This window comes from Chlorocebus sabaeus, chromosome 8 (assembly GCF_047675955.1).
Source record: "Chlorocebus sabaeus isolate Y175 chromosome 8, mChlSab1.0.hap1, whole genome shotgun sequence".
Taxonomy (NCBI): Eukaryota; Metazoa; Chordata; class Mammalia; order Primates; family Cercopithecidae; genus Chlorocebus; species Chlorocebus sabaeus.
In genome coordinates, this window is record NC_132911.1 from 100,087,893 (window position 1) to 100,109,226 (window position 21,334).

General features: G+C 44.4%; 1 protein-coding gene across 1 annotated transcript in view; it reads left to right on the top strand.

The window, feature by feature from the left end:
- The window catches only part of PTDSS1 (phosphatidylserine synthase 1), a 71,624-nt gene that overhangs the window by 41,922 nt on the left and 8,368 nt on the right, over positions 1 to 21,334 (top strand). Inside the window, exons 7-10 of the mRNA XM_008001153.3 lie at positions 244 to 385; positions 2,436 to 2,548; positions 5,560 to 5,625; positions 14,380 to 14,479. Coding sequence (XP_007999344.1) covers positions 244 to 385; positions 2,436 to 2,548; positions 5,560 to 5,625; positions 14,380 to 14,479 — 421 coding nt within the window. The remainder of the gene's footprint in view (positions 1 to 243; positions 386 to 2,435; positions 2,549 to 5,559; positions 5,626 to 14,379; positions 14,480 to 21,334) is intronic.

Genomic DNA, 21,334 nt, shown 5'->3' on the forward strand with positions numbered 1-21,334 from the left:
GGTGGGAACAGTCTCCTTGCTGCCCTGTGCCTGTCATCAGTACAATTCCCCATTGAGTGTGCTTCTGTCACCTGCTTTACCTGTATAAATAGAGACTTTTGAGTCACAATTCAAATAAAAAGCAGTCTCTTTGTCCTGAGCATTTGTTATAAAAATCATCAGCGCACAGGATTTTTTTCTTGTGGTTTGTTTTTCCCCCTGCTTTATCTCTGGATTTTCACTGGAGCCATTCTCTTCTTACAGGGACATTCATACCACCACCGGGAAGATCAAGAGAGCTGTGCTGCAGTTCACTCCTGCTAGCTGGACCTATGTTCGATGGTTTGACCCCAAATCTTCTTTTCAGAGAGTAGCCGGAGTGTACCTTTTCATGATCATCTGGCAGGTATTTTTTCAGATGCCTAGAAGTTGGGAGGAAAACAAAGACTAAAATAAAAACTTTTTAGGAATTTAGAGTTAACGTTGGTTTACATTGCTTTTCAGCGCCATACTTTACAAGATATAATATTCTGCAGCTGGCATGTAGAATAATTAAGCAAAGTGATATTATGATGCCTAAGGTCTTGCCTCATTGTGAAGACAGCTTTAAAATATGGATCTTTGAATTACAAATTAGAAACAGGTTAGATTCCATGAAATAAATTGTGTCTAGCATCCATCATCCAATGAGTTAGGCATTGGATTGTTTTTTAGAATGATCATTTTTAAGACCAAAGGAGCAAATGAGAAGGCTTTTCTTACATTCCTAATTTAGTGTTTATTGGTTAAAATTGTTCCTCAGCTGTTACCACTTTGGGTAATCTGTAGGGTGCTAAATGAGTGCCAGGGAATTGGAGCCTTTTGCTGAGTCCTCCAGAGTGTTGTCCTCCGTGGAGAGAAGCTGTATTTCCAAGTGGCCCACTTCACGACGGAAGTGATTCCGACAGCCCAGGGTCTTGGCAAAAGATTATGAAGCATCTGTGTTTCTGACTGACATGATGCTCCTGGCCCCAGGTTGTTTCACAACTTTTGGAGAGTAGTCAAGAGAAACCAGCTTTTGCCTGAAGAGGATCTTTCAGAATCATCAGAAATCATGTTTTGGACACATAAACACAGAATACTCCCAACATAAGGAAAACATTAGCAGATGTCACTTTTAGGACAGACGATCTTCCTTGTTCACACAGAGACAATACCCATCTCAATAAGTGGAGTTTATGCATACAGAAGTGTATGTGAATAGTTAAGTAAGTAGTCACCATGGTTTGGAGAGGTCAGTACCTTTAAAAACAGGACCGTAGATGGGTTGGGATTAAGCTTTGCCTTATCAGGCCCAATGTCATGGAAAGCAGAAGCTTTCTTATATTAGAAGGAAGAATGATTGGATTTGTCAAGGAGGGTAGTATAGTGCTGCTAGGGTGGAACCACCTGGTGGTATGCGATGGAGCATACCTGGATCCGGGATCCAGCCAGAGAGCAGCCATGTCCCAGCCACAAGATATTTTGTGCTACTTATCATGATGAACTGCATGAAGATGCTAACCTCAGGGAAAAGGACTACTGCTCCCAGCTGAAACTTGGACCAACCCTTCACACCCACTTTTAAGGACTGCCTTTGGTAGAGGATCTGCTCTGTCCCAGGCGTGTGCTGCACAAGTCCATCGTCATCTCTCAGACGTGTCTCCAGCTTCTTCTTTTGCTTTTTTTTGAGATGGAGTTTCACTCTTGTCACCCAAGTTGGAGTGCAGTGGCATGATCTCGGCTCACTGCAGCCTGCAACCTCTGCCTTCTGGGTTCAAGCAATTCTCCTGTCTCAGCCTCCTGAGTAGCTGGGATTACAGGCGCCCACCACCACGCCTGGCTAATTTTTGTATCTTTAGTAGAGATGGGATTTCACCATTTTGGCCAGGCTGGTCTCAAACAACTTACCTCAGGCGATCTGCCTGCCTCGGGCTCCCAAAGTGCTGGGATTATAGGCATGAGCCACTGCACATGGCCTCAAGCTTCGATTATTAAAGAGCTTACTTATCTACAGTGGGAATTCTCTTAGACCTGGCCTGATTTCTCTACGGCAGCATAGGTGTTCTGTGGCACAGGTTTGCTTTCATGATTTCTGTATGCTGAAAGCATTTCTCTCCTGACTATCCCAGTAGATCACACGTGTGAGCTGAGTAACAATAATACAAACAAGGAAACATGACAAATAGCTGATATCCTGTGCCCCTACGTGCCTATCCACCACCCCCACCACCTCTCCCTGGGCCTCCAATTGGTCCCTGCCCATAATGTACTGGCTGTTAACTAGTTTGAATAGCAACCCTTGGAAGACCACATCTATTCTCCGAAAATGCTTTGAACATAGCAATTATTTCTAATTGTAGAATGTCTATTTAAGGAATAGAGGATTTTGAATTAGCATGAGGTACCAGGTTGACTAATTTCTCCGTCTTTTTCAGCTGACTGAGTTGAATACCTTCTTCTTGAAGCATATCTTTGTGTTCCAAGCCAGTCATCCATTAAGTTGGGGTAGAATTCTCTTTATTGGTGGCATCACGGCTCCCACAGTGAGGTAATTCTGCACAAGCCCAACTGTCATATGAGAACATTAACTTGCTTTAGATTGTCCTGTTTAGCATAAGGAAAGTCACATAAACTAGCAGATTTTCCATGAAAATATCATCATAAAGAATTATATATCCAGAATATGAAGAAAATGTTTTGTTCTCAGATGTCAGTAACATTAACCAGACATTAAAAAAGGGAAGCACTTGATCAACACCACACCAATAGTACTATCCATTATCATCAGATTCCTTTACAGTCTTGGACTGCTGATCTTTTTTTCTCCTATAACATCATATTAGAAAAAAATAACAGCATAGTGATGCTGAGTTTTTTAAAAATGAGATTACTGGAAAAATGCAAATGTTTTTATGGTAGAACTGAAGTCATAAATGACATTATTTTTTGAATGAGGCTTTTAGCTTTTTCAGACCCAATTAATTTAATTTCCTTTTAAAAAGACCCTTCCTGCAGTCCTCCAGGACAACTGAGATAAGCTTGGGTGTTCCTGCCATTATCCCCTGGATTCATGTGGGGCCCTAGAGGTGAGGCTTATTCAGACACCATCCCTCAAGTAGGCTGGTCCCAGTGCGGTTCAAAGCAAGCATTTTCATTTGTTTCATTTTTCCTATTTAGAAACAGCATTTGGGTTTTATAACTAATATGGAATACTGGCAGTAATGAGTAGCAACACCAAAAATCTGCCAAAGGTACAAATATAATCTAAGCAGTTAAAAGAGTTAGCTTTTCAGAAGCTGTAAGATTGCTTATTTCATTATTTTTAATGTGCTTGCAAACCCCACAAGCAGCGGGCCTTACTTGCCAAGGACAGTAGATCCACACCTTGGTCAAACAGACCTTCCAGCCAGCACCTCTTCTTGTTATCATTCATTATTACAAAAAAAAAAAAAAAAAAAAAATCTCCAGATCCTGGATTCAACAAACCAAGTAAGACATGTCCAAGTCCTGAGGAGTTAAGCCTAACATTCCCATCTGTTCTTTTTGTTATGACCAGAATGGAAAAGAAGAGTGGGTAAGCCAGCAGCCCTTTGAAACTTCATAGATCAGTGGTCTATTGCAGTCATTATCTCATAAATCCTGTTTTTTCTTAATGGTTTAGAGTCCCCATTTAAAATGTAATTTAATTTGAGATTTTATAATTTTTTCAGAAAAGATTCACTGCAGCTCTTTCATAAAATTAAGAGCAATCAATAAAGTAAGAATGGAAAGAAGTTTCTTCATAGAACAGAATAGCAAATTATGTATTATTTATCATAAAATTTCAGTATTAAACATTCCAAAACAAAAACTAGACACTAAAAATCCAATGTTTTGAACTCTTGAGAGATCCTCAAAATTTTATAATACCCTATGGATTTCTCCACAACTCTCGTTGTTTAAAAAATCAGGCACTTCCTGTGCCCTTAACACTGTTTGAGGCAGTTCCCATGTAAGGAGGTTCTTTGACAAATTACTTGGAAAGATGGACATGCTGCTAATGGATTTTAACACAGCCACCCCATTTAGCAAATGTTAGGTTCCGAAAGGAGAGTTTAGAGGCTTCAGTGTAAATCGTACACACCACATCTCCAGCTTCTTCCTTCTTTATTAGACTTTCACACGAATCTGCTTTGAGAAGATATTTGAGTGAACATGCTTTTAATCTGATAATATAAAGTACAATGTAAGGAAATGGGTCCAGTTAGAGGGTAAAGTAGCTAAAATGGTCAAGACATATTAGGACATGACAATATGAAGTTAGAGGAAAAGCTACATTCTTTATAATTAGAATTCTTCACTCTGGTCTTTGGGGTGAGGAGACAGTAGTTTATGGATGAGCTTCAGGTATCTGTGAATCCCCTGAACTTTAATGCAAAGTGTTATGCCTTCGTCATAGCTTTCGTCAAATCCTCAAAGAGTCAGTGACCCCAAAAAGATGATGAGTTTCTGGTTCAGATGCTGCTGCTGCAGGGGTGGCTTGAGTTTCAGGGGTACTTCCAAGACTCCAAGCTGTGCTGTCCCACACAGAAGCCACTCACCACCTGTGACTGTTGAGCACAGAGATGTGATCAGTCCACAATGAAACGTGCCGTGCATGGAAGCTACCCACCAGACTTTGAAGAATTGGGGCCAAAACAGAATATAAAATACTTCATTATAATGTTTTAATATATTTGTTTAAATATTAGTTTAACACATTAATAAAATGGATTTTATATGTTCCTTTTTACTTTTTTAACATGTCTACTGGAAAATTTAAAATTGCATTTATGGCTTGCATTACATTTCTACCGGATGGTGCTGTTCTGAGCCTTTCAGCACCATGTCATTGCCTGTTTTTTTCTGAACTTGTCAGTAACATTCCAAGTAATTGGCACTCAATGGCAGTGAGATATAGCTGGGGTCCCATTCCAGTTTCTGAAAGCCAAAAATCTGTATATTTTTTGCCTGGTTACAATCAGCAACCTTTGTCCTGGAGAGAACCAGAGGAGACAACCGATGGACAGTGCTGCTCACTCTCTGGAGTCACCTCCACGGAGCTAGACATGGAAACACCCACCCGGGCTTGCTTTGGGCAGGGCTGTGAAAGTCTTACCACTGAATCCAGACTGCCTTTGCCAATAATCTGGCTCTTTTTAGTTTTTTTTTTTTTTTTTCTTTTTCTTTTTTTTTAATAAGGCTACTTGAGTGAAGCACTGGGAGTGGAAAAGGAACAAAGAAATCTGTAAATGGTTGTGATCAGTTAGTTGCAAACACCCTGGCACTCAGACCAGACAATAATCTGGCCCTTTAAATGATGCTCCCCGCTCCCTCCAGCCTAACCCAAATGCTGAATCTCTTACAGGAATGTTTCAACAGGCACTGGCTTTCTCTTCTCTTGAACAGACCTAGACCAGGCAGCCTGACATAGGACATGGAGGGACGGTTTTTACATTCACTCTGTCAAAGTGATTTAATTATGTCCTGACTTGCTGGTCTTCCAGCAGCTCTCAATGAATTCCAACTTTGTTCTTTCAGACAGTACTACGCTTACCTCACCGACACACAGTGCAAGCGCGTAGGAACACAGTGCTGGGTGTTTGGGTGAGTAATCTGTTATTGTGGAGATTTAAAAACCACTTAAGCCCTAAATTTCTTTGGGTATTTCTTGACCCTGTGTTAACAGCCTTTCAGTATAATTTTTCTGTGAAGGCAGGTGGACAAGATTTTATTTATATGTATGTGTGTGTGTGTATATATATATATACACACACACCCATTATAGAGAAGAAATTACTTTTCACAGATATTTAAACAGTACATTCTCCCAATTAAAAAGTAATACATGCACAATGATAAAAATTCAGTAAAGGATCTAGAAGGAACTAAAGATCACCCAAAGAAGTCAACCATTTGGAGATAATTGTTGTTAATATTTTAATGTCATTCCTTTCCATTTTTCTGTGTGTGTGTGTGTGTGTGTGTGTGTTTCCAGCTGTCATCTAGATTCTGAAGGGTGACATAGTTTTAAAGGCTAAAAATGTTGATACTCAGGTTAGATTTAGGAAGGTTCCTCCTGACCCCAGAAGACTAAGGGCTATTGTTATTTGTTTCTCATAAGTTCTGTGTTGTAAGCTTGATTTTCTTACCCGAAGTGGTTGCAGTGTAAAGGGTGATAAGATGGATTTGGTTTCCTTTGTTCATGATATAGCAGGAGGGAGGATTCACACATCTCCCAGATTTCTGACAGAGCAGAGGCAGCGCTCCCGCTTCTTGTGTGGGGGCCCTGTGTCCTGGAAGAAGGGATGTGGGCCGCTCTTTCTAAAGGATTGTCCAAGGAGGAAATGGGCTTTCCTGCATTTGAGCTCTTCTCTCCCACTCACGCGTTCTTTCCACGTGCATTTTGCTTCATATTTAAAAGTCCTTAGCAAGGTCTTATTATTCTGCTGTGGAGTGGATTTCTTTTTCCACAGAATTGTATCGATTTACGTGTTGAGGAAAATAGGTGGGTCAGAGAGAGAGGTCGTGTCATGACAAGTTTCTTTCTAATTGAACAACCATAAAACACCATCCACACGGAGGGAGAAATGGCAAAGGTAAACTCCACTATGGCAGCTCATGCCTGTAATCTCAGCAATCTAGGAGGCTGAGGCGGGAGGATCGCTTGAGGCCAGGAGTTTGAGACCAACCTGGGTAACATAGCGAGACATTGTCTCCACAAAAAGTGTTTTAAGTCGGCCAGGCATGATGGCACATGCCTGTAGTCTGCGACTCTGGAGGCTGAGGCAGAAGGATCACTTGAACCCAGGAGGTCAAGGCTGCAGTGAGCTATGATTGTGCCTCTGCACTCCCACCCGGATGACAGAGCAAGACCTTGTCTTTCTCTCTCCCTCTTTTTTTTTTTTAAGAAAAAAAAAAAAGGAAAAAAGTTAACTATGCCGAAGAGTGATAAACACTGCCCCAGAAAGTTGTGGCTTGTTTGAAAGTGATTAAAATATAGTGAAATGCAAAGGAGGGATCATTGGGCTAACTTAGTGTGCTTTACTGAGAATTGAGAACCCCCGGAACAGTGTGATATCAAGATTGATGAATCTTGTGAGAACCAGTGAGCTGTGCTGAAAAATAATAAAGCCCACCTCATAAATCACACCCAGTGGATCCTCCTGTGAGTGTGAACAACCGTGAGAGCTGCCCCCTGCACGGTCCACACTGCCAGCTAGGGAAGGTGAAACAGGAACCACAACCTCCCGCTCTCCTGACCCCGGAGGCCACCCACTTCCTTCCTCTGCCCCAGCTCTATCTCCCCGACGTTTTGTCATTATTTCCTCTCCTATCAAAACAGAAAACACTTAAGTGTGTGGTTTCCTTTAATCACTAGTAGCTGCTTTATAACTTTCTTTTCACTAATTTTGGAATGATCTCAGACTTTGGTAAGGTGGAGAAATGAGAGGGAGCAGTGCCCTAAATAGTGACTTTCTGAATGTTGCCTTTTGGGAGGTGGAAGGGGAAAGGCAAAGGTCAAATAGGAGTACCCGCCTGGGGTTCTTTCCCAGCACTCCAACCTTTTTCTCCTGAAGAGGGTACTTTCTCTTCTATAAACATGGTATCCTCAAAATGTTTTTATGAATTACTTGCTGTTGTAGCTAAATACATGTCATCCCTAACAGTTGTGCCATAGACTGAGCTTTTAAACCTGTTATACGAAAGGTGTTGCACTCAGCAAAGAGAGGGCGCCATCCAGCAAGGGAATGGGATCCCTGACAGGGAGAAAGCAGCCACGTGGAAAGGTGGGCTCTTTATTTAGATGTCACATGGTATTCCTTCAGCTCGGTGGGAGTTTTGGGGCCAGACTGATGTGAACAAATTCCCCAGGTGTGGGGTTTATGTCATCTTTGTCTTTTCCCCATTCCACCCCAATTAGAATTGAGCTTCTCTGCCTCAAAAAGAGTATTGGCCCAGTTTAAATAGAAGCAGTGTTTTTTCGCCTGGTCCTAGGAGGAAGGTGGCCAAGGGTCTGCTGGAACAGCAGTGCACAGTTGGCTTTTCCTTTTCCTGGGAGTGCATGGGGTGGACCCTCACGGGAGAGTGAGCCTACCCTGCCTGAGGGCCCAGGACTGCATCCTGCCTCCCAGAGGCAGCCAGAGCTGCTCCTCATCTGACCAGTTTCCTCGCTGCCTGTTATCCCACCTCTGCTAATGTGTCCATCACAATAAGTTCCCACCTCTGCTGCTCTCCAAGGTCAGCTCCAAACCAGCCAGTCCTTTCCCCATCCTCTTCTCGGATCTTCTATACAGTATCTGCCTTCTTGAAACTGTCCTCTTCCCTCTGCAACATCTGTCCTGGATTTCCTCTCACTTTTCTCTTTTGAATCCCCTTTGTTGACTTCCCATTCTATCCCTCTCTCCTCCTTACAATTTCTCATAATTGTGCTTTTGTTCTGTTGTTCTTCCAGGCCCATAGTTCGGGCTTTCTTTCTTTTTAAATTTTATTTCTTTTGAGACAGAGTCTTGCTGTGTTGTCCAGGCTGGAGTTGAGTGTCAGTGATCACAGCTCACTGCAGCCTTGACCTTCCAGGCTCAAGCAGTCCTCCCACATCAGCCTCCCAGGTAGCTGGGACTATAGGCATGCACCACAGTGTCCAGCTAATTATATTTTAGTTTTTGTGGAGACAGGGTTTCACCATGTTGCCCAGGCTGGTCTTGAACTCCTGGGCTCAAGCAGTCCTCCCACCTTGACCTCTCAAAGTGCTGGGATTACAGGCATGGGCCACTACCCAGCCCCGACTATCTGTCTAAAGGGTAGATGCAGCTATGAGCATGAGCTTCCTTCTAGGAAGAGGGCGCAAACACAGGGGAACAGATGTCAGGAGGGGAGTCCCTTCCCAGCAAAAGGGCATCACCGCCGTCCTGCTGGTATAGCTTTATAGCCAGTTCCCCTTCTCCTCATGACTGTGTCTGTTCATCCTCCCTGTATCTTGCCACACCCCATTCCCTGCACTCAAGTACACCTCCACTGACATCTCAGAAGCTCTGACAGTAGTTACAAAGCTTTTTTTTTTTTTTTTAGCAGCTGACCCCCCTGTGTTCAGATGGCATCTTGCCCCAAATCCTACTAAGTATCTAAACGACTAAGCAGAACAGTTTTGGGTTTGCCACCCAAGACCCGCTTCTCCCCTCCCCTCCTTGCCCCGGGGATTCTTTGGAAGTTAGAAAGTTCAGAGGAGCACAGTAGGAATTGTTTCTATTGTTTATGCCACACTTAGCTCTCGCTTCCTCCAAAAAGGTGTCCTTGCCCCCGCTAATCAGAACTAGAAGCTCACTCCTGAACTTGGAGAACGCTTCGTGTCATCCTGTGTGATTGTGTGGTCATTGAGCTAACATGGATTCACGTCTCCATCCATGTTATTGGAGGCCGGCCCCTGGCTGCCAGGAGAGGGGCTCACCCACCCTCTGAGCCGTCCAGGGATTGCTTGTGCAGCTGTGGAGCAGTGCGTGTGGGATGCAGCAGCCAGGTACCCGGCCTCCATGTCCCCGGCATTGCTGTGGCATCCTCAGAATCCACGTGCAGTCTTGTTGGAAAGCCAAAAACTCCTCTTCTGCTTCTCAAGTTTGGCTCACACACACTAGCCTAGAGCTTTCATCCCCCAGATTCCTACAACAACCCTGCTAGCATGCCTGCTTCACTCAACTCACCGAAGAGCTCCTGACTCTGGGCTCTGCATTAACATCATCTTTTTTCCCACCTTGTGGAGCTGGCTCCTCAAATCAGGGGTGCTGGGAGTACGTGCGCCAGTAACCAGCCCTAGGTCAGGAATCTCTAGTGCCTGCTCCCAGCAGAAGCACCTCAGGCTGCCCAAATGTTTATTTACCTTTTAACCTTGCCAAATCAAGATACAGGATGGTGGATGGCACCACAGGGAATGGAGGCCCTGACTGAATTCCATTAAGCCACAATTTGGCCACCTAGCTTATCCTGGGAAAGTTCAAAGAGATTTAAAGTTGAACTGAGTAAAGGGACCTATTGCTGAGCTGTGCGGAGGAACCCCCAGCCCCCCTGGGGGTGAGAGGTAGGAGGAGGTAGGTGGTCTCACACTGGTGGGCTTAATACAGGCTCCCACTGTGCTCAAGCCTTGGGCCTCAGCCCTAAACTAGCCGCCCTCTGAGTCTTGGTAGAAAAGTAATGTTAGCCCTCTGGAAGGATGCTATTGATGAGGACTCCCTCTAGTGGGCCAGAGGTAATGGTGGGGGCAGTTGCTGGTGGTTACAGGAGCCCATGTGATTGTTGGGTTCCCACCACTTCTCACCATCTCCACAGCCCCAACCTGAGCCCCCGTGTCTGGATGAGCGCAGTAGCCTCCCTGCTTCTGCTCTTGTCTTCTGACACAGTTCTGTTCAGTCAGCAGAAGGTTTTTGAATATTCATCACCATGCTGTTCACAATAGCAAAGATATGGAACCCACCTAGGTGCGCATCAGTGGTGGACTGGATAAAGCAAATGTGGTACATAGACACCATGGAATAATAGCCATAAAAAAGAACGAGATCATGTCCTCTGTAGCAACATGGGTGCAGCTGGAGGCCATAATCCTAAGCAGGAATGAAAAACCAAATACTGCATATTCTAACTTAAAAGTGGGGGCTAAACATTGAGTACACATGGACATAAACATCAGTGTAATAGACACTGCTCACTACTAGGGAGGGAGGAAGCGAGGCATGGGTGGGAAAACTACTTGCTGGGTACTATGCTCACTACCTGGGTCCAATATACACATGTAGCATTCCTCCACATGTAACCCCTGTATGTAAAATAAAAGCTGAAAATTAAAAAATATATATATATATATAATATATATTAAGCAAACTGGCTAGGCACAGTGGCTCATGCCTGTAATCCCAAGCACTTTGGGAGGCCAAGGCGGGCGAATCACAAGGTCAGGAGATCGAGACTATCCTGGCCAACATAGTAAAACCCTTTCTCTACTAAAAATACGAAAAATTAGCCAGGTGTGGTGGCATGCGCCTGTGGTTCCAGCTACTCGGGAGGCTGAGGCAGGAGAATCTCTTGAACCCAGGAGGCAGAGGTTGTAGTGAGCTGAGATTGCACCACTGCACTCCAGCCTGGGCGACAGAGTGAGACGCTGTCTCAAATAAAATAAAATAAAATAAAATAAAATAAAATTACATATATATATATATGGAGAGAGAGAGAGAGAGAGAGAGAGAGAACCGTGTTAAACCCTCTGCTCTAGACCCTCTAGGATACCCTCAGACTAAAAGCCAAGCCTAAGGGTGGCCTTCTATGTCTATGTTATCCTGACCTCAACTCAGCCCTTTCCCCTGATTCCTGGCCCTTCCTTGTGCCTTTCCCATGCCCAGGCCTCAGTCCGGGACTCTCCACACTTATATAATCCCATAGCCGACCCCCTCACCTCCTCCTAGCCACCTTTTCATGAGATGTGCCCACACACACGGACAATGGCTTAGCTAAGACTCCTCAGCACATTGAAGCAAATCATATCCTAAAGTCGCTAACTCAAAAGCACTGGTCTTCAGAAAAAACTTCAGGTTGGCCGGGCGCAGTGGCTCATACCTGTAATCCTAGCACTTTGGGAAGCTGAAGTGGGTGGATCACTTGAGCTCAGGAGTTCAAGACCAATCGGGGTAACATGGCAAAACCATGTCTCTACAAAAATACAAACATTAGCTGGGTGTGGTGTCGTGAGCCTGTAATCCCAGCTACTTGGCAGGCAGAAGAATTGTTTGAGCCTGGGAGGTGGAGGTTGCCGTGCGTCGAGATCATGCCACAGCATTCCAGCCTGGGCAACAGAGTCAGGGACAGTCTCAAAAAATTAAAAAAACAAAAAAATAAAAATAAAAACAAACTTCAGGCCATTATGAAGCCAATGATTGGGTTCTGGCCAGTATTTTCTTAAAATGAAATAGAATAGAAAAATATCAGAATAGGGATGCAAATTGTCTTATGAAGCTTTTGTTTCAGTGAGTGAGTGTGTGTGTGTGTGTGTGTGTGTGTGTGCTCCTGTATACTGAATCACAGTGAAAATTGTGTTTCTTGCCATGGTTCTTAATGGGTCTTAGATCACAAAAGTTTGAGAAACACAGCTTTAGTAGGCCAATCAGCATGCTTTTAAAAGGGGCCTCAGGCTGGCTCATGCTTGTATTCCCAGCACTTTGGGAGGCTGAGGTGGATGGATCATTTGAGGTGAGGAGTTCCTGACCAGCCTGGCCAACATGGTGAAAACCTGCCTCTACGAAAAATACAAAAATTAGCTGGGTGTAGTGGCACACACCTGTAGTCCCAGCTACTCAGGAGGCTGAGGCAGTAGAATCGCTTGAACCAGGGAGGCAGAGGTTGCAGTGAGCTGAGATTGTGCCATTGCACTCCAGCCTGGGCGACAGAGCTAGACTCCATTAAAAAAAAAAAAAACAAAAAAAAAAGTAGCGGCCCTCAAGTCTAGTTGAATATTCAGAAATCTTTCATAATAAACTCAGGGTGTTCTGTCTGGCTTATGGGTAGGTAATCACACTTATGTCCTGGGCCCAACACTCCCAACATAGGAGTTCTTCAGGAAGTCCCAACCAAAGATAAAATCATCCTTTTTATGTCTCCTCACTGCACAGACTGGAATACCAAACATGTAACTGCCACCTAGCCTCTTAATCACAGTCTAGACTTGAGAAGTACAGTGAAAAAACCTGGTTTCCTCCACTGAAATGATGCTTTCTCACATGTGATACGTTTTGTGGAGCAGCGCTTTAAAGATTCAAGCCAACCACTCTTAAACCTTAAACCTTATTTGGTTTGGGCTAGGGGAAAAGATAGCCCCAGACTCTCTCTAAAGACACATTCCGGAGACTTTCTGCTCTGCTGACGTGGTTCTAACTCCAGGCATTCAGGCCTTCAGCTGTTTAGAGCCATCCGCACTGTTGATGATGGCAGTGACCACTGTGTCTGCCAGTAAGCTGGGGTGCCAAAGGCCTTCTTAGCCCTTCTTGCCTTTTTTTTCTTTTTCTTTTTCTTTTTTTTTTGAGACAGAGCCCCACTCTGTTGCCCAGGCTGGAGTGCAGTGGTGCCATCTTGGCTCACCACAGCCTCCACTTCCCAGACTCAAGTGATTCTCCTGCCTCAGCCTCCCAAATAGCTGGGACTACAGGTTTGTGCCCCCATGCCTGGCTAATTTTTGTATTATTGGCAGAGATGGGGTTTTACCATCTTGGTCAGGCTGGTCTTGAACTCCTGACCTCAAGTGATCCGCCCGCCTCAGCCTCCCAAAGTGCTGGGATTACAGGTGTGAGCCCCCATGCCCTGCCCCTTCTTGCCTTTTTAGAAAACATCTGTGTGAGTACACCATTCCTGGAATGTCCAGATCTTATCTTGAGCAAGCAATGCATAAAATGGACTTGTCTGAAATCACTATTCTTATGCTGCCTGGGATCTCATGGCCAACTGTGTCAACCTCACCTCATCCATTCTTACCTCCAAGTCCTGAACCTTTAGAAAAGCCCAATTTTTATAGCCATAAATGAAGATACAGAACACAAGAGTGGCTTTTTTAATGCCTTAAAGGGGAAATATGAAGTGTGTGGCATTTCCTTAAAAAAAAAAATTGTATTTAGCACAATCTTTTACATATCAAGAGAAGGTAAAGGGTTTATATTGTCACCAAAAACGGGGCTATTTAATCTGGAAATTCTTAGAAGGCTGGGAAGGAATGTGATTAATGCCTTCAAATTATTGAAAGACTCCCTTGGAAGGGTCAAACTCACCCTGTGTGGCAGCCAGCTAGCCTCTTAATCACAGTCTAGACTTCAGAAGTACAGTAAAAAAGCCTTCAGGGTTCCTCCACTGAAATGATGCTTTCTCACCTGTGACATGCTAGGGCAATGTCAGGACCCAGGGTAGGAGGTATAGGAGGCAGATACCAGCCTGAGACAGAGAAAAACTTTCTAACTGCTAAAGAGTTTGACCAGAAAAATAAGCCACCTTGCAAAGGTAGTAGGTTCCCTGTGCCTGAGAGGGTTCCAGCAGAGGCGGCGTGATCACCCACCCTTATAGCAATGGAGGGGCTGAGTTGGGTGATGCCAGCGCCCTAGCTATTAAAATTTATGAGTCATGATTTTGGTCTGGGAAGAAGGCAGAGGTGAAAAATTCTTTATTATTTCCGAAGTAAATGCCGTTGGCTTGAACAGTGTTATTTTGTGGGGTACCTGCTACCAGTGTTTGGGGCAGAAATCACGTGATAAGTTGAACTTTTTGATTCAATCATGCATATTTTGGATAATGTGTATCCTCTGGTAAGATGGATTAATACTTACCCTCTGTTCTCTGTCTGATTAGGGTCATTGGTTTCCTGGAGGCCATTGTTTGCATAAAATTTGGACAAGATCTCTTCTCTAAGACCCAAATACTCTATGTTGTGCTTTGGCTTCTTTGCGTGGTAAGTCATTGCATTTTACCCAAAGGCATTAGCTAAACTCTCATAGTATTGCTTTAAACAGAGGGAGAAGAAAAACCCTCTTGTGTGTCAAAGTTCCTTAGAATTTTATAAAAAGATGTTCTGTTGTAATTGTCTGAGACAGGCCACCAGCCTAATTTCAAGAATAAGACACACCTACACAATATCTGAAATGAGTCACCTCAACAGGTTACAGTCCAGTGCCCTCATCAGGTATACCCCACGTGCATTTACTTCACTCATGGGAATCTGTCTACATGGGCTACACATTTAGGGACTGTCATGAAGGGACAAGGAAGATCACAGTGCACTTTGCTTTCTCATCATCATGCCGTTTACATCTTAACATACATACCATTGCACATGGATTTATATATAAAAGGACATATGGTGATTCAAGGCAATAAAATATGTTTTGGAAGCTAATTCGATCCTGCAATTTCTGCCTTCCAGGCCCATGTTATAACCCAAGTCTGGATATAACCTTCCACTCTGAAGGGAAGAGCCTGGAGGGACGCCGGCCTAAGCCTTGGTTCTTTTGCCCTGGGGCTCTTCCCTCACCTTTCAAATGAAGTAAGATAGCACCCAGTTACACATTTTGTGACTGCCATTCTTTATTTAAATATTTGAAGTTATTATTTTGAAGAAAAGTTCTTATTTTATATTTAAGCTTAAGATTTTTCACTTAGTCTAGAAAATGTATTGGGCTTTCTAAATAATCATAGAACATTTCAGCCATGTGCAAGTAGAGAGAATAGATGGCCCCTCATGAACCCATCATCGGTTATTAACTCAGGGCCAATTGTGTTTCCTCTTATGTTGTACTCACGGCCCCAACCCCTAACTTATTTTGGAACGGATCCACCTTTAATATCTCAGGATGGATCACTAAAAGAAGCTCAGGATGCTTTTTAGGTTTAATGCAACCACCCTACCATTATCATATCTGAAAAAGAATTCACAGTAATTCCTTAATATCATCAAGTACCTAATCAGTGTTCAAATTACTAACTTTTTCTTAAAACTTGTATTTGCTTAACAATGTATTTGAATCCACATTCACCCATCGTGATTGGTTGGCATGCCTTTTAAGTCTCTTAATCCATAGGTTTTCCTTCTATCACTAACCCTCTTTCCCTCGTAATTTATCATTGAAGAAAGCAGCTCTTTTGTCCTATAGATTTTCCCACAGTCTGGATTTTGCTTATTTTTATCCTATTTTGTAATTTAACATATGTCTTTGTCCTCTGTATTTTCTGTAAGTCGGTAATTGGATCTGCAGGCTTAATCACATTTGGGTCTAATTTTTTCTTTTCTTTTCTCTTTTTTGGCAAGACTAACCTTTGTATTTTTAATGTGTCTTTTATCGCCTTTAACAGGATCTATTTTTAGGGTTACTTGTTAGAAATCCTAACTGTGCCAAGGCACAGTGAGCCTGTTCTGTCCTGTTTCATCTTGAACAATAGAAGGGAATAATGATCTCCTTTGTATTTAAACTACAGAATTAATGCCCAAGTATATTTTTCCATGTCAGTGAGACTAAATGTAAGGAATCGGTTAGGGAAATGTGTCAGAAGTGCCCAGAGATTTTCACCATGCTTCTCTCGGCCTGTGCACCTCAAATCTGAATTGTAATAGGACCTGACTGCAGGGGGCAGAGGAGGGTGCCCTCTTCACTGGGTACCAGAGAACCACCTGCCCACAGGGAGGGTGAGATAGGCAGTACTCCCAAGACAAGACAGACTCTCCTCACCACAGCAAATCACAGGCCTCCCAACTGCCTCCTTACCACTGCCCCCCAGGCAGCAGTGACCAGAAAGGTCTTCTCAGGCCACCTACCCAGGCAGTCCTCTCTGGTCCCTGTCTTAGTCCATTTTCTGTTGCTACAACAGAATACCATGGGCTTGGTAGTTGACAGAGAAATTAAATCACATTACTTTATTTGGCTCACGGTTCTAACAGCTGGGAAGTCCAAGAGCATGGTACCAGTATCTGGCAAGGGTCACCCCATGATGGAAGGGTGGAAGGTGGAAGTGAGCATGTAAGACAGCAGGAGGTGGACTGGACTCACCCTTCTTATCAGGAACCCACTCTCACAATCACTAACACACTCCTGTGATAACAATCCCACTCCTTCAATAATAGCATCAATCCATTTATGGGGTGCACTCCTCATGACCTAATCATGTTTTAAAGGCCCCACCTCCCAATATTATTACACTGACAGCTAAGTTTCAACATGAGTTTTGGCAGGGACATTCGAGCCATAGCATTCCACCCCTCACCCCTGCTTCTCACGTACAAAATACATTGATTTCATGCTAGTAGTCCCAAAAGTCTTAACTTGGCCCAGCATCAACTCCAAAGTTCAGAGTCTCATCTAAATCAGATATGAGTGACAGTCAAGGCACAATTCATCCTGAGGTGAATTAATCCCACATGGACACCACCACAGTTTCTGGCCTATACCCTCCAGAGTGGTAGCCCAAGCCACACCAAGGTCCACTTGAGCCACAGCCAAGAAGAACTATGCCAGCCGTGAGTGTGTGAAATCAAACAGGTCATCTACTTCCACAATACAATAGTGGGACAGGCATAGGATAGACATTGCAAATCCAAAAGGGAGAAACAGGCAAGAAGAAAGGGATAAGCAGTCCCAAGTAAGTCCAGAACCCAACAGGGAAACATTACATCTTAAAGCTGGAGAACAATCTCCTTTGACTCCATGTTCTGCATCCTGGCCTGGGGCAGGAGTTGGGCCCCCAGGCCCAGCAGCTCCACCCCTGTGGCTGTGCCGGGTTCGGCCAGTGCTTTAGTTCTTCCAGGCAGGAGTTGCACACTGGTGACCCTACAGTTCTGTGGTGTTGGGGATGACCCTGCTGCCACTGCTCCTCTCTGGTGGCTCCAACCCCACATTTCTCCTTGGCATTGTCCTAGTAGTGACTTTCTGCAGTGGCACTGCCCCTGTGGCGGGTTTTTGCCTAGTCTTCTAGGTAGTTTGTCGCATCCTTTGAAATCTAGGTGGAGGAAGCCATGTCCTCCACAGCTCTTGGATTTTGCATATCTGCAGAATTAACACCACACGGACACCACCACGGTTTATAGCTTATCCCTCCCAGAGTGGTAGCCCAAGCCACACCAAGGCCCACTTGAGCCACAGCTAAGGCAGCCAAGGAGCGCTCTGCTAGAATGTGGGAGTAGAGTCCCTAGGTAGCCCTGGTCAGTGAGCCCAGGGAGGGCACCCCAAGCCTGTAACCAAAAACCATTCTGCCCTCTTCGAGTTCTGGGTCTGTGATGGGAGGGGCAGCCTTGAAGATCTCTGAAATGCTTTTGCTTTCAGGGGTCTTCCGTTTTCTTGGTGAATAGCACCTGGTTTCTTTCTTTCCGTGGTAATCTCTTTAAGAGTCATGTGGCCTTACCCTTAGTGTTTGGAATATGCTTTTTCACTCCTTACATGGCCAGGCTTTGAATATTCCAGATTATTCCATTCTGCTTCCCTTTTAATTATAACTTATCTTTAAGTCATTTATTTCCTCTCGAATTTCATTGTATGCAGTCAGAAGTAGCCACACAGTAGCCTGAATGCTTTGCTGCTTGGCTGTCTTCCACCGGATATCCTAGTTCATTGCTCTTAGGTTGCACATTCCAGAAAGCCTTCAGGCATGGACACAATTCAGCCAAGGTCTTTGCTACTATATGACAAGGATGCCCTTTACTCCACTTTCCAATCCTTGCTCCTCGTTTCCATTTGAAACCTCATCAGAATGACCTTGACTGTTCATATTGCTACCAGCATTCTGGTCATGAACACTTAAGTAATCTCTAAGAAGACTGAGGCTTTCCCTCTTTTCTTCTGAGCCGTCACGAGGATCGCCCTTAATGCTCCCTTTACAGCAATACAGGCTTTTTCTAGCCTGTGCCTCCAAATTCTTTCAGCCTCTACCTATTAGCCAGTTCAAAAACTGCTTCCACATTTTCAAATATTTGTTATAGTAACCACCCCACTTTTTGGTACCAATTTTGTCTTAGTCCATTTTCTGTTGCTATAACAGAATACTGCAGACTAGGTAATTTCTAAAGAAAAGAAATTTATTCCACTCACAGTTTTGGAGGTTGGGAAGTCCAAAAGCATGGCACTGGCATCCAGTGAGGTCATCCCATGGTGGAAGGGCAGAAGGCAGAAACAAGTGCACCAGACAGAGAGGGAAGTGCCAAACTCATGCTTTTTATCAAGAACCCACTCCCAAGGTAACAGCCTGAATCCATTCATGAGGGCTTTGCCCTCATGACCTATCACCTCTTAAAGGCCCCACCTCCTAATGCTGTTAAGTTGGCAGTTAAGTTTCAAGGAGAGTTGTGGCAAGGACATTCAAACCATAGCAGTCACCCAGACTGTAGGGACCCCTCTAATTTCTCTTTAAGTTTTAGAGACTTTCGGTTACTTATTTGACACTTAGAATATACCTCCTTACATGGGTTAGCCTTTGTGTCTGTATGATTGTAACTTATTGAGGACATGCACCATTTCTTATGCTCCCATTGACCTCTGCTTCACTTGGTGCAGACCTCTTAGTCCGGGCTTCATTCACAGACAGTTGCTGAGTGCCCCTCCGTGCTGTGCCTAGGGCTCTAGCCACACAGATAGATGACGATGATAAGATTTACTGATGCCTACTATATGCCAGAGACTATTCTAAGCACTTTCATGAATTCCACATTTGATCTTCACACTTTGAGGGAAGGTATTTTCTTATCCCTCTTCTATAGATGAGGAAATGAAGGCACAAAGAAGCTCACTAACTTGCCCACGGTCACATAGGTAGTTAAGTGGCAGAACCAGGACTCAAACCCAGACATTCTCTCTAGGGAACTGTTCTTCATCACTGCCCTCCAAGGATCTGTGAGTTCAGATGGCAATTAGACATGCAAATTAATTATGTTAATATGTGATAAATACTATAAAAGATTGTGTGCATAAGGCTAAAGGATACTTAGAGCAGCAGACATGCTGGGGGTTAGTGAAGGCTCCTTGGTGATACGTGAGCAGGATTTTTAAGGGTTGCAGTGCATGGCTGGCTTTCCCCCAACCTCCCGGGCCCCAGCTAAAAACCTGGAGGCTGCTTCCTGTCCTCCATCACTCTTCGAATCAGCAAGTCACTAAGCTCTGTTAATTCGACAGTGTAGCTGAACTCCATCTCCTCTCCATTCCCACTGCCCCTGCGGCTGTCAGAGCACCCATTTTCTTGCCGTTCTGCCCTCCAAATCCATTCTCCTTGCTGCTGTCAAAATGATCTTCCAAATTCAGAACTCAATCTCTTTCTCCTGCTAAGAATCATTCTCTCTGGTTGGGGGCTTGAGAGGGCACAATAACACAATCTTTTTCCCCACCTGAGTTAAAAAATAAGTAAGAGATAAGCAAGATAGAGGAAAGATATGGGGATCAGAGTAGCATCTTCATTACTGAGAATTCACCTTTTTCAGGAAATGCTGGCTTCTTTAGAGTCACCAGTCAAGGTGTGACTCCTCCCCAGGGAAGGAGTGAGGGGTGGAGGGAAGGAGTGAAGCTTCCTCCACACAGGAAGAAACTTCAAGAAGGAAGAAGGCCCCCCACCACGAAACCTCCCAGATGAATTATGAAATCTGCTCGTGTGTTCAGGACCTTCATAGTGGGAGCATGCCATCACATCTGCCCACGTGTACTCTATTCTCAGGCTGCACTTATCTGCTGGTAGTTACCTAAACAAGTCATCCTTTCAGACTTCTTTTTCCCTTCTCATGCTGTTTTCTCTGCCTGATCTGAAAGACTTTCCCTGCCTTATCTACCTGGTGAAACTTATACCCCAAAACCAACTTAAACATATGCCCCCCATGAAATATGCTCTGACTTCCAAGGCAAGTAGATAGCTCCCTCCTTGGGACCAGTAGCGCTTTGTACGTAACTCTCAGTTCTAACCCCAGTGCAGTGGAATTTGTTTTGTTTCTATCTGTCTTCTCCACACTGCACTCCTTGCTCAGAAAGAATAAGTTGAAGTCATCCTTTTGGCCCCACTGTCTCAAGCACAGTGCCTGGTGCACAGGAAGTACTCGGCAGCTTCGTGGAGAATAAAGGAATGAGTTCAAGAAACAAAGACTTGCGACATACAGGTGACCAGTGGCCGGGGGACAAACATACAAAGACAGGAAGCTGTGAGAGTGCCCAGCGGCTCACGAAGGTGGTGACGTGTTTGAGGAGTGACAGTGAAGAGAGCGAGTTGGATGAAGAGTAGGACAGGGTCCCCTGCTCAGGAAGGGCTTTGTGCGGCTGTAGTTGGAGCCCCAGTGATTTTTAAGTGGAGAAACAATGTGGTCTGGTCTGTGTCTCATGGAGAAACACCATGGAGGCTGGGAGAGTCTAGAGGGAAGATGGGTTGGGGGCCGAAGGTGCAGTCAGAGGTGCTGCCAGGCCTACTTGACAAGTAACCGAAGCTGAACCAAGGCAGAGGCATTGAAGATGCAGAGGAAGGGCTGGATCTGAGAGTTGTTTAAGGAATCCGCTCAACACGATGCTGTTCCTGTTGTGATCACTGGGAGGGCACTTGAGTGCCACTCCAAAGGTTCTAATTAGTGCCACTGGGTGGCCACTGGTGCTAGTGACAGATTGGAGGATATAGGAGAAGCCCATTGAAAGGAGGAGGTGAATTTGGTTCAGGGGATTTGGGTTTGAGGAACCTTTAGAATTTACAGGTGGAAGTGTCCTGTTTGATGGGAAATTCTAATCTGTCAGTAACACTGGGAAGATTTATTTCCATGTTGGTGGAAATAAAATACTTGGGAGGAGCCCATGTGGAGGGCGCGGTT